Source organism: Cynocephalus volans, chromosome 15 (assembly GCF_027409185.1).
Source record: "Cynocephalus volans isolate mCynVol1 chromosome 15, mCynVol1.pri, whole genome shotgun sequence".
In the NCBI taxonomy this organism is placed as follows: Eukaryota; Metazoa; Chordata; class Mammalia; order Dermoptera; family Cynocephalidae; genus Cynocephalus; species Cynocephalus volans.
The window spans coordinates 92,087,918-92,102,146 of NC_084474.1; the positions used below are offsets into that span (position 1 = coordinate 92,087,918).

The window sequence follows — 14,229 nt, forward strand, 5'->3', positions numbered from 1 at the left end:
ATGGGACAGGCCCCAAGTCTCTACTTTCAGAACAAAGCCACAACTCACAAATTGCGGTGTGCGTCACACTGACAGAATGGATGTGCTGCAGCGCGTGCCTCAGACCTCGCGCCTCTGCAGGTGCCTGAACGAGTATCTTCATTAGGTCCTATTATTTAAAAGAACACTGCAAAAAGAAACTGGACCATAAACCTAAGTGATGGGTGATTTTCATTCTTTGGTCATTTTCTCCTCTTCCCCCTCTTCTCCCACCTAAAGCGCATAGACAGTGGAGGCCTCTAAATAATTGTCCTCTCCAGCTTCCAGCTGCAAATGATTGTCGCCGGGAATCGGGACCTGTGGGGCTTTCAGATCTGGATAAGGCAGAGAAAAATGACCTGCCTAGGCTTATCTGTGGGTTTCTTAATCACTGTCCAGATGTTCTTCAATCAAGGCGCTGTGCACAGAGAATGAACAGGTGAGCCAACATTAATCAATCCCCCCTTTTTTGTGGGTGGGGCTTTAATGAGCTCCTCCCAAGGAGCCATCTGCATCCATTTGCTTCCTCTCCTGAAAGGATTAGGGACCCAGTGGGGATTCCTGGGCTGCAAATGATTTGCTGTTATCATGCCCAAATGCAGGCGCACACACCTCCCTCCCCCACCCTACCCCCCACCGCCCCAATCAGCGATGCACAGTGGGAACACAGAGGCTGCAGAGAGAGCATTTAAATTTGGAGCACCAGGCAGCTCCCTGCGCTTAACAGCCTGCTGTCTTGGTTTCAAGACAGTAGTGTGCACAGAAAGAACAGATCTGATCCCAGCTCTGGAGCTAACTAGGTCTCTCAAAACCCAGGGAGGTTCGTTTACTCCATGTCAGAAACAGTCTAACATGCTGATGGCAGGGAACCACCTTGCACCCAGGATGGGCGTGATGAGGACTAAAACAGGATGGTCTCTACAAAGCATCCATGCAGGGCTCTTTGGGATCACCCGTGCCACTGCCCCCTTCCTCCTGTCTTAGATGGAGGGGATGGATTGAGATCTCTTAGTCGAAGAGAGTTCAAGGGAGAGTCAGGAATCTCTTTACATATCTACATGGCCTGTGGGTTTCTAGGGACTGGATGGTGAGCCAACCTCCCTGATTCTGTTAGAATGCGGCTCTCCCTAAGTCTTTCTAACAGAAGTCAGATCTCGTTTCCAAACAACCTGGTGTGATTTCCTCCTCCTCTCTGAATGCACATAGCTAGCTGGAAGGATGTGGGGATCACCCGACTGACAAAAGAAATCATTAGGCGCAAGAGGCAGGAAAAGAGAGCTGGGCCTGAGACCCTAAAAGCCCAGCCAAGGGATCTTTGGAAGGCTGCAAATAGCAGCCATGACACAAGGAGCCAGGAAACAGTAGAAAGAGAAACAAGTAGAAAGACCCATATTCTGGCTGTGTGACTTTAGACAAGTGCTCACCCTCCCTGGAACTCAGTTTCCCTCTCTGAAAATCAGGGGGTTCAGTGGGATGATTTGGACGAAACTTCCTCCTGGCTTTAAGGATTCAAAATGGTCATTGAGTGGTGGGGCTCTAAACAGAGAAGAACCTTGGAGACCCTTCACCTGCCCCCCTGCCCGCCACCCCAAGAGCGCTTCATTGGATGTGCCTAGAAAATCCTTGGCCAGAAACCACGGTAGAGAACAGATGCACTATCTGAGAAAAAGATGAATGTCACATCGGAAGCAAACCTAGGTTCATCCCCTTCCCCTAAACTCTCTGACCATGAACAAGCGTGTCTAACTTTGGAGGAGAAGACTGAGAGATCAACCTCCAGAGGGCTGGGCTGGGAGCAAAAAGCAAGAGACACAAGAGGGAACAGAACCGAGACAAACTGCAAGTTGTCCCGCATCGTTCTCAGTGATCATCGCATGAGAAGAAAAAGACTTCATTCTATGATCCTTAATTCTGCAAAAGAGTAGAGTCATCTCTGAGGAAATATCGACTAGAGGATGTTTCCTATACCTCCCTGGGCAGAGAGGAGCTCCCTGTCACCTGAAGCATTCAAGTAGAAGTGTGGCCACCATATGACCGCTTCACGTGGATATTTTCGTGGGGAAGCCGGCTCTGGATGCAGGGTAGACCTGATGTCCCTCGGACTCCAAGGGCCTGGCGCAGGCCCCTGTGGAGAAACAGAGGCAGGTCCCCTCTTCTGAGGGCTGAGTTAGGACACTGTGGTGTGGTGGAGCTGGCTTCTTGGGCCTTTCTGGGATCCAGACTGACATGACATCTCAGTTTTGTCAAGGACCAGCTCTGTGACATTGAGATGATCACTCAAGCTCTCAGTGCCTCAGTGTGATTTATAGACTAAAGATTACCACACATACTCCCATCTGAGGGAAAATCTTCAAAGGCTTTCATGAGAACCCCCACATTTATTCCAGGCAGCCTCCCCCAAAGCATAAGAACTCTGTAAAGAGGCATTAGTATTTTTATACCTCTGACCCCTACAGTCAACAATCTCTTCCAAGAGGAAAAAAGAAAAAATTAAGAGTGACTGCTTCTATCCTCTGGACAGAATCTAGAGCCCTAAATAAGGCATTCCATAAAATAAAATCTTAGAAACGAGTGAGTTGATAAAGATCTTTAAGGTTGAGAACCATCTACTTTGGCCTAGAGAACCTGAGGCTCACAGACTCCTTCCAAAGGCCCTGTGTCCTAGGCGAAAGGGACACTTGAACATGAATGTGGCATTAAAGTACATGCACAGCCTTTTCAGAGGAGTCTCGAGTGCTCCTGTGTTTCATCGCAATGGCCCAGATGCTCAGGACTGGTAGCACTAGGACACCGTCTCCTTTAAGCGGTCCTGCAGGTCTGCTCTTTCTAGGGAGCAGAGCCTCCTTCCTGGGAGAGTTCACTAGAGCCAGAGACGGGCCAGCAAACATGCTCCTTCTCAGTGGGACAGCCAAAGCCCACTGCAGTCCAAGAGCCACGAACTTCCAGTTTACAAAAAAGGAGTGGGAGGAAGGGTGAATGGGCGATTTTTGGAAATGGCAGGGATGGTGATAAGGGAACCAGAGTCCCCTCAGTAAATCTGGAGGTCACTGTACTTCACTCCTGCCAGTAAGGGCCTCCGATGTGCCGTATCCTACAGCCTAAACTGCCCCCTAAGAGATTAGGCAGGCCTTCTCTTTGGGGTCATCCCCTAATGAGAGTGGAGAGGAATTTCTCAACTACCCAAACAAAAGCATCCCCTGAGATTGGCAAGTTCCCAGTAGGCCAAGACACAGATCCTTGCCTCTAAACTCTTCCTGAGACCAACATGATCTTCCCCTATTTACAAATCAAGTGGAATTAGGGACAATCTTTCTTGAAATATATATGTTTTTTCAGTGCCCTGTCACTTTTTATTAGGAAAAGAAACCATAACCACGTCCTAACACCCATTTTATCCAAGCATTCCAAAACTGTACCCCTTACTCATGCAGATAGATGCTGCACAAAATCATGACCATCATCAATAAAAGGAAATAATTAAATAGATACTCTGTAGTTCCAACAATCTTCCAGTTTCCCCTGACAATTCCAGTTGCATTGGAAATTGTTGGAACGGGAGATGATAAAATTAAAAATGTCTTTAATAAATTAATATTATTATTGGCCTTCTGATTATTCCATTGCAAGTTTTGTTTTCTTATGTTGATAATGCATACCAGTTTAACAAAGTGCATGCTTTTAAAAATTTTTGGAACCGGCAAGCTCAGATAATCCATGTCTTCCTGCCCACCCACCCCCTAAAAAAATGTTAAGATAATTTAGAACCTAGCATTTAAAAAATATGGTCATGACACATCTGGGATAAAGACTGCTCAGGTAACATGCTTGATTTGGCAAGATGATAAGTCAGAAACCTCATGGGTTTTGTTTTTCTGTTTTGTTTGGGAGCAGTCAAAAGCAGGCTATTAACAAAATTGTGATGGGAAAGAAAAATAAATACCTGCTACTTTCCATTTTGTCCCATGATACACACACAGAGAGGCACACTCATACCCCACACACACAAACGTGCACACGTGAGCAAACACACACACAAGCACACACCACACACAGCCACCCAGTCCTTGGGGAGGAAAAGAGAAAGGAGTTGGGTCAGAGACACCGCTGCGGGTGGGCGGTCGAAGGCTCTCTGCTTGGCGTGCAACTTTGGGTTAGGTATCCTCTCAGCTCTGTCTCCATGGTCTTGGTCTCACAACTGTCCTGGGAAAGCCACCCCAGAGGTGGGGCAAGTTGGCGGAGCAATGTAAGGCGTACTTTGCTGGGAAGGGAGGAAGAGATCCATGCTTCATGCTCAGATGTGAGTTTCAGAGGAGGATGGGCCTTTGCTTTCCCTTTGGCCTGCTCCGTCTTGCTGAAAAGGTGGGGGAAGAAATGAAACCAAGGACGAAAGAGAGAAAGTAGTGATGGTGACAGTAATAATAATAATAAAGAAGAATGTTAAATTAATAAGGAAGAAAAGACGAGTTGGGTCGATGGAACTTGACGTGGACCATGACAGATGACTTTTCTGATCTATTTCCTTCTCCACACCTAAACGGACTTCCGACGTCTCATCAGCCGGTGGTTGTCGGTAAAGCTGTGTAACCCGGGAGAAATGGAGCTGAGAGGGGACGGGAAGAGGCTGTTTTTCAGTGTGCTTGGTGAAATCTCCTCGATCTTGTAAGAGACGGACTGGAAATACTGGGGGGTGAGCTTGGCACTGATGGAGTTCTGCTGCGCCGCCACGGAACGGCCACCACAATCCTGCGAGCGGTAGCAGGTGCAGGAGCACACGGACTGCAGGTCGGTAGCTTCGCCCTTGCACCTGTGCCGGCCCTGCCGCCCCTCCTCGGGGATGTGGATAACCATGCTGTTGCGGGTTCCAGACAGGGACACCCTCTCCTCAGCATCCCGCCGCTCGTCCTCGCTGTTCATGGTCAGGAACCTGAGCACGACCAGGTTGAGGAAGGCCCCGATGACTGTCAGCCCCACCAGGATGTACATAAAGCTAAAGGCCACGTACAACGGCTTCTTCTGCAGGGCGCCCTTGCTCTGCAGCGCCACATAGTCCCCGAACCCAATGGTAGTCAACGTGATGAAGCAGTAGTAATAAGCGTGAAAGAAGCTCCAGTCCTCGCAATGGGAGAAGGCGGCTGCCCCGATGCACAGGGTCCCCATGCAGGAGAAGAAGCCCACGGTCACCATGTTCTCCATGGACACGTCGGTGTTGCGCATGCCACAGCATTTCTTGATGCGCTTCAGCAGGTAGCGCACGAAGGTGTTCATCCTCTCGCCCAGGCTTTGGAACATGACCAGCGTCAGGGGGATGCCCAGCACAGCGTAGAACATGCAGAAGGCCTTGCCCGCGTCAGTGCCAGGTGCAGCGTGTCCATAACCTGAGGGGTGGGGACGAGAAGAACAGGGAGAATGAGTGAAGAGACGTCTGGAGAGGTGTGGGGTGGGGGGTGGATCTGGTTGGGGGCTTGGGGCATGCCCATATTCTGGAGGGAGGGGGAGAAAAGAACAAGGGACAGCAAAAACAAAAAAAAAGTCACAGGGAGGTTGGGGTGGAGGGGTTTGGGGGTGAGCCGTAACCTGGGAGGGTGAACCAGTGAAGAAACGTCACTTGTAATTTGCAGCGGGAGCGATTTGGGAGGCATTCCAGGGTTCTGCTTAGAGCAACACAAAGTTTTCCAGAGAAGAACACATGCACTACTAAGAAAACTGCGAGAATACCAAGCCCAAGAGAGAAAATGTCTATGCCCACCGTGGATGGACATTAAGAATGAATATCCAAAGAATGGTATGTGATGTGTGCCAGGCACTGTGCTGAGTCCTTTCAGATGTGTGGCCTCAGTCTAACCTCATAAGGACGCTATCAGACAGGGAGAATGATTCCAACACCACTGTCCAGAAAGCAGAGTGAGTTACTTAATAGCAGGGTGACTTGACTCCTTCAGAGTTGGGATTTGAGCCCAGAGTTTTCAACTGCCAGGAATGAGACTTAAACACTGAGACTTTAAATCAAGAGAGGGAACAGTGGATGTAAATGAGGTGAGGGCAAGAATTTTTATCTGTTATGTTTGCTGCCGGATCCCCTTACCTAGAGTAAGACCTAGAAAGTGATAAAGGAATGAATAAATTTGCACCACTGTGTGAATACAGCCTTCAGAGAAAAGAGGAAACAAACATCCCTGGAAGACCCATGTGTGTAAGTAGTTTTGAAACTCTTGATGCAACTTCGTAGCACCCCATTGATCCCCTACAGCAACTCTGCAAAGTTAAGCCTATATTTTCTCACATTCAGAATGAAGACAATGGAGCAGTGAAGGTGAAGTTACTTGCCAGGATCGCCCCACTCATTCAGTGATCATGTCAGAGCCAGGATCAGGTCGGCACAGTATGGCAGAAGGAACGCAGGACTTAGCAGGTTCTAGTTCAAGTTCTGGGACTAATAACCTGGATTGTGGACAATGTTTGGGATGAGAATTTGCAGGATGGACGTGGTTCTCCAACACCTCAAATCCTGCTCCATCAAGGAAGCTTCCCTGATGTGACCCCGAGCCACACGTTTATAGTCATTTAACCAACAGCATTATCTTGGGCCCCAGACAACCTCTTCCAACCCAGGTTTCTTCATCTGCCATAGGGGATAATAACAGTTCCCAGCTAGGGTTGTTGTATGGATCTGCTGAGATCAGAGAGCACCTGGCCCAGAGCCTGGTACACAATAGGGACCTGCCAGACCCTAAGACCTCCACCCCTACCACCATCTCCTGAAGGAAGCCCATTCTGACTGCTCTATCCCACACTTCTTTACCAGGGCTTCATCACTTAAAGAGCAGTCTGCCTGTGTCTGTCTTTCCCTTGGCAAGAACATGTGCCATGACCTACCTGCCCCATGGGCCACACTCTCACTAGAGAGATGACATCACATGTTTGCCTCCAGGGGACCTTCTCCTCATCCTCTCTAATCTTCAGTCCCATTTTCCTGTCTAGCACTGAGCTCTGACCCCTCAGAAACCCAATACCCCTTACAAAAGAAGAAAAATGACATGACAAACTTGGAGTCAGGCCAGGAATGATGGGGCGTGGAAATGAAAAAGCTGAAGGAAAAAGCAATAGATACAGCAATAGAAATTATCCAATCTGAAGAACACAAAGGAATAAAGAATGAAAAAAATAAATAAAGCCTTGGGGACCTCTGGAACAGTATCAAAAGTTGTCCCCGAAGGAAAGGAGAGATGAAATAAGATGGGAAAGAAAATAGAAGAAACGCTGGCCAAAATGAACTAGATTTGGTGAAAGACACCTTTACAGAGTCAAGAAGCCCAGCGAACCCCAAGCAGGATGAATACAAAGAGCAGCATACATCAGAGTCAAGCTGCTGGAAGCCAAAGCAGCCGGAGGTGAATAACGCGTCACCCACAGGAGCACAGTGATTGGAATGCTGCTTACTTCTAATCGTACGCAATGGAGACCAGGAACAGTGCATCACATCTTCCAAGAGTTGAAACAAAATTCTGGGTTAACCCCATAATTCCATATCCAGATAAAACATCCTTCAAGAATGAAGGCAAAATAAAGGCATTTTCAGATTAAAGAAAACTAGGGGACTTCATCACCAGCAGATCTGCACAGCATGAGGACTAAAGGAAGTTCTTCTGTCTGGGTAGAAGGATACCAGATGGAAACTTAGGTCTTCAGGAAAGAAGAGGGCGCGTCTTGGTAAACAAGTAGGTAAATATAAAAGATGCAGGGGTGGGTGTCTCACTACATCTCCATATAGCTCACCTGTGGAGCTGAAACACAAGCCAGATGGATGTTGGTGAATAACAGTAGATTGTTGGAAACTTCACAAGTGGTAATGTTAACAGTTCTGGATGTGATGTATTTACTGGAGGAAATCAGCACAGCATTTTCTGGGTCAAAAACTGCACACCAGGTGTCCCCCCACCTTCCACCCCCCCACCCTCATTCCTGCCAGTACAGAAGATCAGAGAAGTTTGCCTTCACATGGCCTGGACAGCAGTACACCTGTACGTCCTATCTCAGAATTATGTCAATTCTCCTGCTGTCTGTCGTACTACGGAATGAGAGAGCGTGATCATATTGACACTGCATGGCACAACTCACTGGTCCATCACATTGATGTCATTCCTCATAACACACAAGCACAAGACAGTGTGGGGGCTGAATGCTGCCTAAGTTCAGGGGCCTTCACATTAATAAACTCCCCAGAGGCCCAGTGGTCTGGGGAACAGGACTATTCTCTGTAAAGTGAGAGACAAGTCTCATAACTCGCAACGCCTTCCAGGAAAGAGGAGGGTGCACCGGGTATCCTCAGCATTCCCATCTAGAAGCCCCCACCTCCACCCTGCTCTCTACCCAGGAGGCTGGCCTATATGCAAATATCAAGTCTACATATCAGACATTTGCAAATATCTGTGTGGAACACACATACATGGCATCTGTGGACACTCTATACAGAGTACACATGGTGTACACTTGGAACTTCATGAGCAACGTGTATGTGCTGTGCAGAGTACCTGTGCATGTGCATGGACGATGTCGGCACAAGATGCATACCATATGTGTATATTAGACCAGTACACAAAAAGCATATAGATATACCTATAGCACACCCATATCCACTAGCAAATGTCATTCACGCAGCATACGTGTGTGTGCATGTAGAGGATGTGCATTTATGTATATGAGGCAGAGACAGCAGGTATCTCTATTTCAATAGCACACACAGGGTCTATGGGTTCACAGTGGAGGACATACAAACTTTACATGTGCCAGACACACGTGAAAGGGAAGATGGCTTCTAGGCCTTTCCCAACAGGAGAACAACTGCGACATTCCTACGGAACCTGTGACAACTCCAGTCCTGAAACTGTTTTTCTTTTCATCTGTGAATGAATGAACGTATCCTAACCCCCTTGGGTCAGGAAACAGATTCATTCATCTATTCATATGTTATCCATTTAAACATTTCTGGAGAGTTGGCTGAGTGCCCGGACCCATGCTTGGCACAGGAGGGTCCACATGAACTCTTCTTCGTTCCCTGAAATCTCCCAAGGGGCTCCAGCCAGCCAGTACCCAGCGCCTGGCATGGGCAGGTGCTTGACAGTGGTTGGGGGTATGGACACCAAGAGACCACTGATGATCCCTGGCCAGCCTGCCTGTTCTCCGTGGTCTTCTGCCCCTTTGAGGACGAGCCCTGTGAGCTCAGAGCCACAACCGTGTCTGGCTTTTTCCTCTGAGACCCCAGGCTCCTACATCACACCACCCTACCAGGCGCCAGGGGTCAGCTACTCCTCAACATAACCTCAGGAATCCCACCTCACACTGGGTACAGTTCATTCTTTCCTCATCATAAATGAATAACTCTTGGCAAAGAGACTTCTAAAATTGATCTACACGGGGCTCAGGAGGCACACACAGGGCCCAGAAAGAGATGCTGAACCAGGTAGCCCCAGATGGGCACCTCTGGGCACAGATGAGGTGCAGCCGTGCAACCTCAGGAGAGTCCCTCAATCCACTTCGTGTGTGCGGAAGATGACTACAGGAGATGATGTCATCCTTCCCAGCCCAGCGCCCAGCACCCCCACAGGAGCCCAGCAAACAGTGGCCAGCATGACCGTCACCTGGAGCCCCACCAGCTGGAGAGCACAGGGCCCTGCACACAGGGCATGCTGCCAGCCACACTGTTCACCCACCCCGAGCCTCTCCTCCTCATTTCTGCTGGCATTAAGCACATGCTGAGTCAGAGACATGCTTGCTGTGGGACCTGCTGCTGGCCCCAATGTGCTGCTGGGGTAACCACAGGAGCCAGGCCCCTGGGCAAGAGGTCAGCCATAGGGGTCACAGGGGACGGGGACAGAGACTGCTCTGACAGACTGAATCCTGCCCCAGCACTGTACAACAGAAGCTGCATCCCAAACACCGTACTCCGGGGGATGCCACGCGCCAGTGCAGTTCAGGGGCCAAGGGGGGAGCTCACGTGAGTCACCCGGCTGTTGGTCTCAGGCACTGACCCAGCCCTGCCCTCCTGTCTCAGCTCACAGTGCCTGGCATTTCCCCCACCTCCTGGCTATCGCCAAGCCCACTCACGTTCCTCCTCCCAGCAGCATTTGCTGAGTGCCCACAGCGTGCCCAGCAAGGGCCAGGAGATGCTCTCAAGTTCCTGAGGTCTGGGGCTGGGGCTGACATGGTCACAACATTCAAATCAAATTCAAGGCCTCTAATTTCCATGATTGGAAGTGGAGCCTATGTTAGTGCGACACCAGCACCTAGACTGGCTTAGCCCTCCTGAGCCGCAGGCCCTCCAGCACCCACGCACCACGCGGCTCCTCAACAGCGTCCGGGCGTGGTGGGACTGCCCGGCAGCCTGCTCGCTTCACCCGGCCCTTCTCAGCTGGCTCCCCCTGCACCTCCTTCCATCCCAAACCCAGGGGGAGGCCAGGGACCCAGGGCGGCAGCAACACCCAGACTGCTCTCACTCACCCACAGACGCAGACCACCCTGCTGAAGAGTCACAGCCAAGGCCACTGCAGGCCAGGACGTAAGTTCCCGAGGAGGGCAGGGCCCACTCCTGGCTCAGCTCCGCTCGGTACCTACAGTGTTGTTGCCTCACTGAGCGAATGATCCCATCTTCCCAAGCCTGCCTGGCAGACCTGGCCAACCCCGAGCCCACCGCTGAGCCTAGAATGCCATGGGGCAGCTTTGCCCATGTCACTGCACCGTCCAGCCTGGTTTTCATGCCTCTTTAGTGTACTCATTGGGTCTCTTTGATCTGTCCTGGGAGAGGCCTTGCAGAGAAGAGGACTTCATCTCTCTGCTGCAGCTGGCTGACAAAGTAAAACAAAATGAATAGGCTCCATCTTCCCAGAGGGGAGAGAGGCTGAGAAGGAGGTTAATGAAACTAATCATTTCTACTGGGTCTGAGGCTCCCTGAAGGACCAGCTGTGGCTAGAAGGCAGCGCTCACTTTCAAGATGCCTTGCACTCCCTGCTGGCTCCTGTGAGATCCCCCAGAATCCTGACAGCCACCAGGTAGGTACAAGAAGCTTCCCAGCCCAGCTCCTGCTCTGAGCAGTACTTTGTTTAAAGATGCCAGGAGCATTCGGCAGGCTTTCCCCACTGGAAAAAGGTGAATAAGGCAGCCTGGGTGAGGTGGATTGCACATCAGCCTCACTCCTGGCACTCTGGTGCTCAAGAACTGTCCATGGTTCCCTCCTGTCCCGTGGCAATCTAGGCCTATCAACACCTCACCATGAGTGAACTTTACACAGTTACACAGGACTTCACAGCCTGTAAAGTTCTGCCCTCTGTTGTGAAGCTTATTTGGGAAAGAGCTGGAGGACAGGGCCTTGACATTCCTGCCTCTCACCTTTGCCCCCCTGTTTCTTCCACTTGGGAAACAACCCTGACCATCCCCCATTTACACACAGCCAAATCCTGTTCATTCTCAAGGCCAGCTCAAAGCGCAGCCCTCCCCGAAGTCTGCCCTGATGCCACCGCCAGAAGCCATAGAGCTGGGCATTGAGTCCCCTGCAATGCAGCAGACTCGAGTGGACCAGATCAGCCCCTGGCATCAGGCCAGTCTGTGCCACCTTAGGGAAGTGGACAGTCACCTCCATGCCCAGGCCTCCTGTTTCTCTTCCATCATGGTCACTATGATCCTGGCCTCCCAGGGAGCCAGGGCTGTTCTACAAGCCAAAGCAGCCCTCATGACCAGGCATGGGCGAGGGGTGGTCACGGCTGCCTCCTCCAGCCCCCAGCTGCCCAGGGACACACTGCCCAGCAAGGGAAGGGGATGGCCACACAGCATTTGGGCATTGGGAAATTTGCAACTGGAAGAGAATAAAACATTTATAAAGGACATGCAAGGTTTTGTGCTGGTAGGAATTAAAATAGGCATTAAGGAATGACTCAGGGAGGCCTTGAGAAGGGGCTTGCTGGACAAGGGAGCTGCCCTCAGCCCCCCATGCTTCCTGGCCATATCCCCCCTTAAGCCTACAACAAGCATCCCACACACCCTCCCACAAGAGCTGGCCCCGCTCAGGCCCCCAAATGAGTTTGGTGTGATTATTAAGCTCCAGGGGTCTGCAACCACCAAAAGGAAAATGAGTCATGTGTCCTGTGGAACATGGAGGGTGGAGGGTGGGCAGAGGGATCCTCGGGAGGTTCCTGGGTAGGGATGAGTAATTCCCAAGGCCTGGGTCTGGCTCCATTCGCCGCTCACCAGCCATGACCTTGGGCAAGTTACCCTAGATTCTCGAGGCCTTGGCTGTCTCTTCTATAAAGGGAAACATGAAATAGAGCAGTCCCTTCCGTTCACGCAGCACCTCACAGTACACGAAGCTTCGCCAAATTCACTCTTTCATATGTAAGGGATCACAACATCAGAACCCCAATTTCTTTTTTTTTGGGGGGGGGGGCAGCTGGCCAGTACAGGGATCAAATCTTGGACCTTGTTGTTATCAGCACCATGCTCTAACCAGCTGAGCTCACCAGCCAGTGCCCTAGAACCCCAATTTCTAATGGGCACCACCCCATGGGCTTACTCTCCCGTTCAATCTGAGAAAGGAACGGTGCTTCCGGTGGGCTCCGATTGGGTCATCAGCCAAGCCCTGAATGAGGCTCTCACTGGAACAAAGGGTTTCGCTCTTTCCTGCCAGACTTGAAGGGTGCTGGGGTGCGATGTCTGCAGCCACTGCAGGGGTGTCACTTCCACGAGGATGAGCCCAGCCTCACAGGAGAATGTCCCTGGTCTCAGAGATAGGAAGCCCTACTGGAGATGTCGTACCCTCCATCTGAGCCTGTCCTAGAGTCAGCCCTACTCACAGACATCCCAGTCTGTCCCCCAATAAATATTTTGGCTTCAGCCAGTGTTTTGATTGCTATTTATTAACAGTTAACCCAGAGTACGTGTCCCAATACCTTAGCATGACTACAAATAATGAATAACTGTTTTGTTAACAAAGCACTTTCCAATTCACAAGACCCTGTATCTCAGGCAGTTTCTCTTACAAACCAGATCTGTCCAGGGGAGATGGGTTGGGAGGTGACCAGGTCTGTGGGCAGACGGTGGCCAGCTGGAAAGCCAGGTCCTGTCAAAGAGCAGCTGCTCCCCAGCCCAGCAACAAGGACTGTGGGCCAGGATGACCCAATTTTCTCAGTTTTAAAGAGAAGCTGGAAATATGGATTTTTTAAATGTGGTATCTAATTAGTGTCTAATTAAACATTCTAAAACATGGCACAGGCCAAACAAAATAAGACAGAACAGACCATCTGTTTGTCTAAAACAGAGGTCGCACATGCTCCAGAAATGCAGAAGAGGGAAAAGAGAGAGACAACAGAAGGGACATGGTGGCGGGTGTGGAAGGGGGACAGCAAGAGAGGGGAGCAAGTGGAACTGAGTGCAAGACCCACAAAATGCCCCGGCCCCCCACCCGCCAAACCCTCCTCCCCGCCCCCCACCTTGTTCACCTTCCCTTGTCACTCTGAGGCCTCAGGAACAAGGATCACCAGCTGGCTCCATTTCACAGATGCACAAATAAACACAGCAGAGATGGATTTGCACGTAGAAGCCCCTGCCCTGCCCTGCGCAGAGCGCCAAGGAGCGCCACACCCCAGCAAACATGGCCATTCTGGGTAGACTGAGGCCTCTTCCCACAGCCCCCGTGGAAAGCTCAACCCACAACCCCATCTCACAGATGGGACCACCAAGGCTCTTTGCCGTGGGCTCTTACTCACACCATACAGGCAGGGCACTCTCGTCCTCGGATTCCAAGTCCCAAGCCCTTAGCTGTTCCCGGAGCCACCCGGAGGCCCCAGAGACTTGCTTATCCACAAGTTTGGCACTCTGTGTTCTTTGAAGGAAAATCTGGCATATTTGGTATTTTATTTAATGAAAGATCAATTTCCTCATATGCTTTTCTATTATTAATTTCCAAAATGAACCTTTGTTCCCTTTTGATTTCCCTTCATTTTATGTCTTAAGGAGGAAAATGAACCTAACACTATATATTTTTTTAAATATGCAAGCTTGTGAAGCACCAATTTCTGACAAAAGCTAAGGACGGGCCTTTCCGTGTGTGTGGCCTTATACAAAGACCATCCCGAGGAGAGCCCTCAACCCTTCCTCACACCTGTCCCGGTGTCCCCCTCCTTGGGGGACAGCGGCAGAGAAGTGGAGCTTCCACAGTTTGCCCCAAAT

The 14,229-nt window shown here is 50.4% G+C and overlaps 1 protein-coding gene across 1 annotated transcript in view; it reads right to left on the reverse strand.

Moving 5' to 3' along the window:
• Nucleotides 1-4,548: 4,548 nt before the first annotated feature.
• KCNK9 (potassium two pore domain channel subfamily K member 9) overlaps nucleotides 4,549-14,229 on the reverse strand; it is a 79,985-nt gene continuing 70,304 nt past the window's right edge. Inside the window, exon 2 of the mRNA XM_063080173.1 lies at nucleotides 4,549-5,393. Coding sequence (XP_062936243.1) covers nucleotides 4,549-5,393 — 845 coding nt within the window. The remainder of the gene's footprint in view (nucleotides 5,394-14,229) is intronic.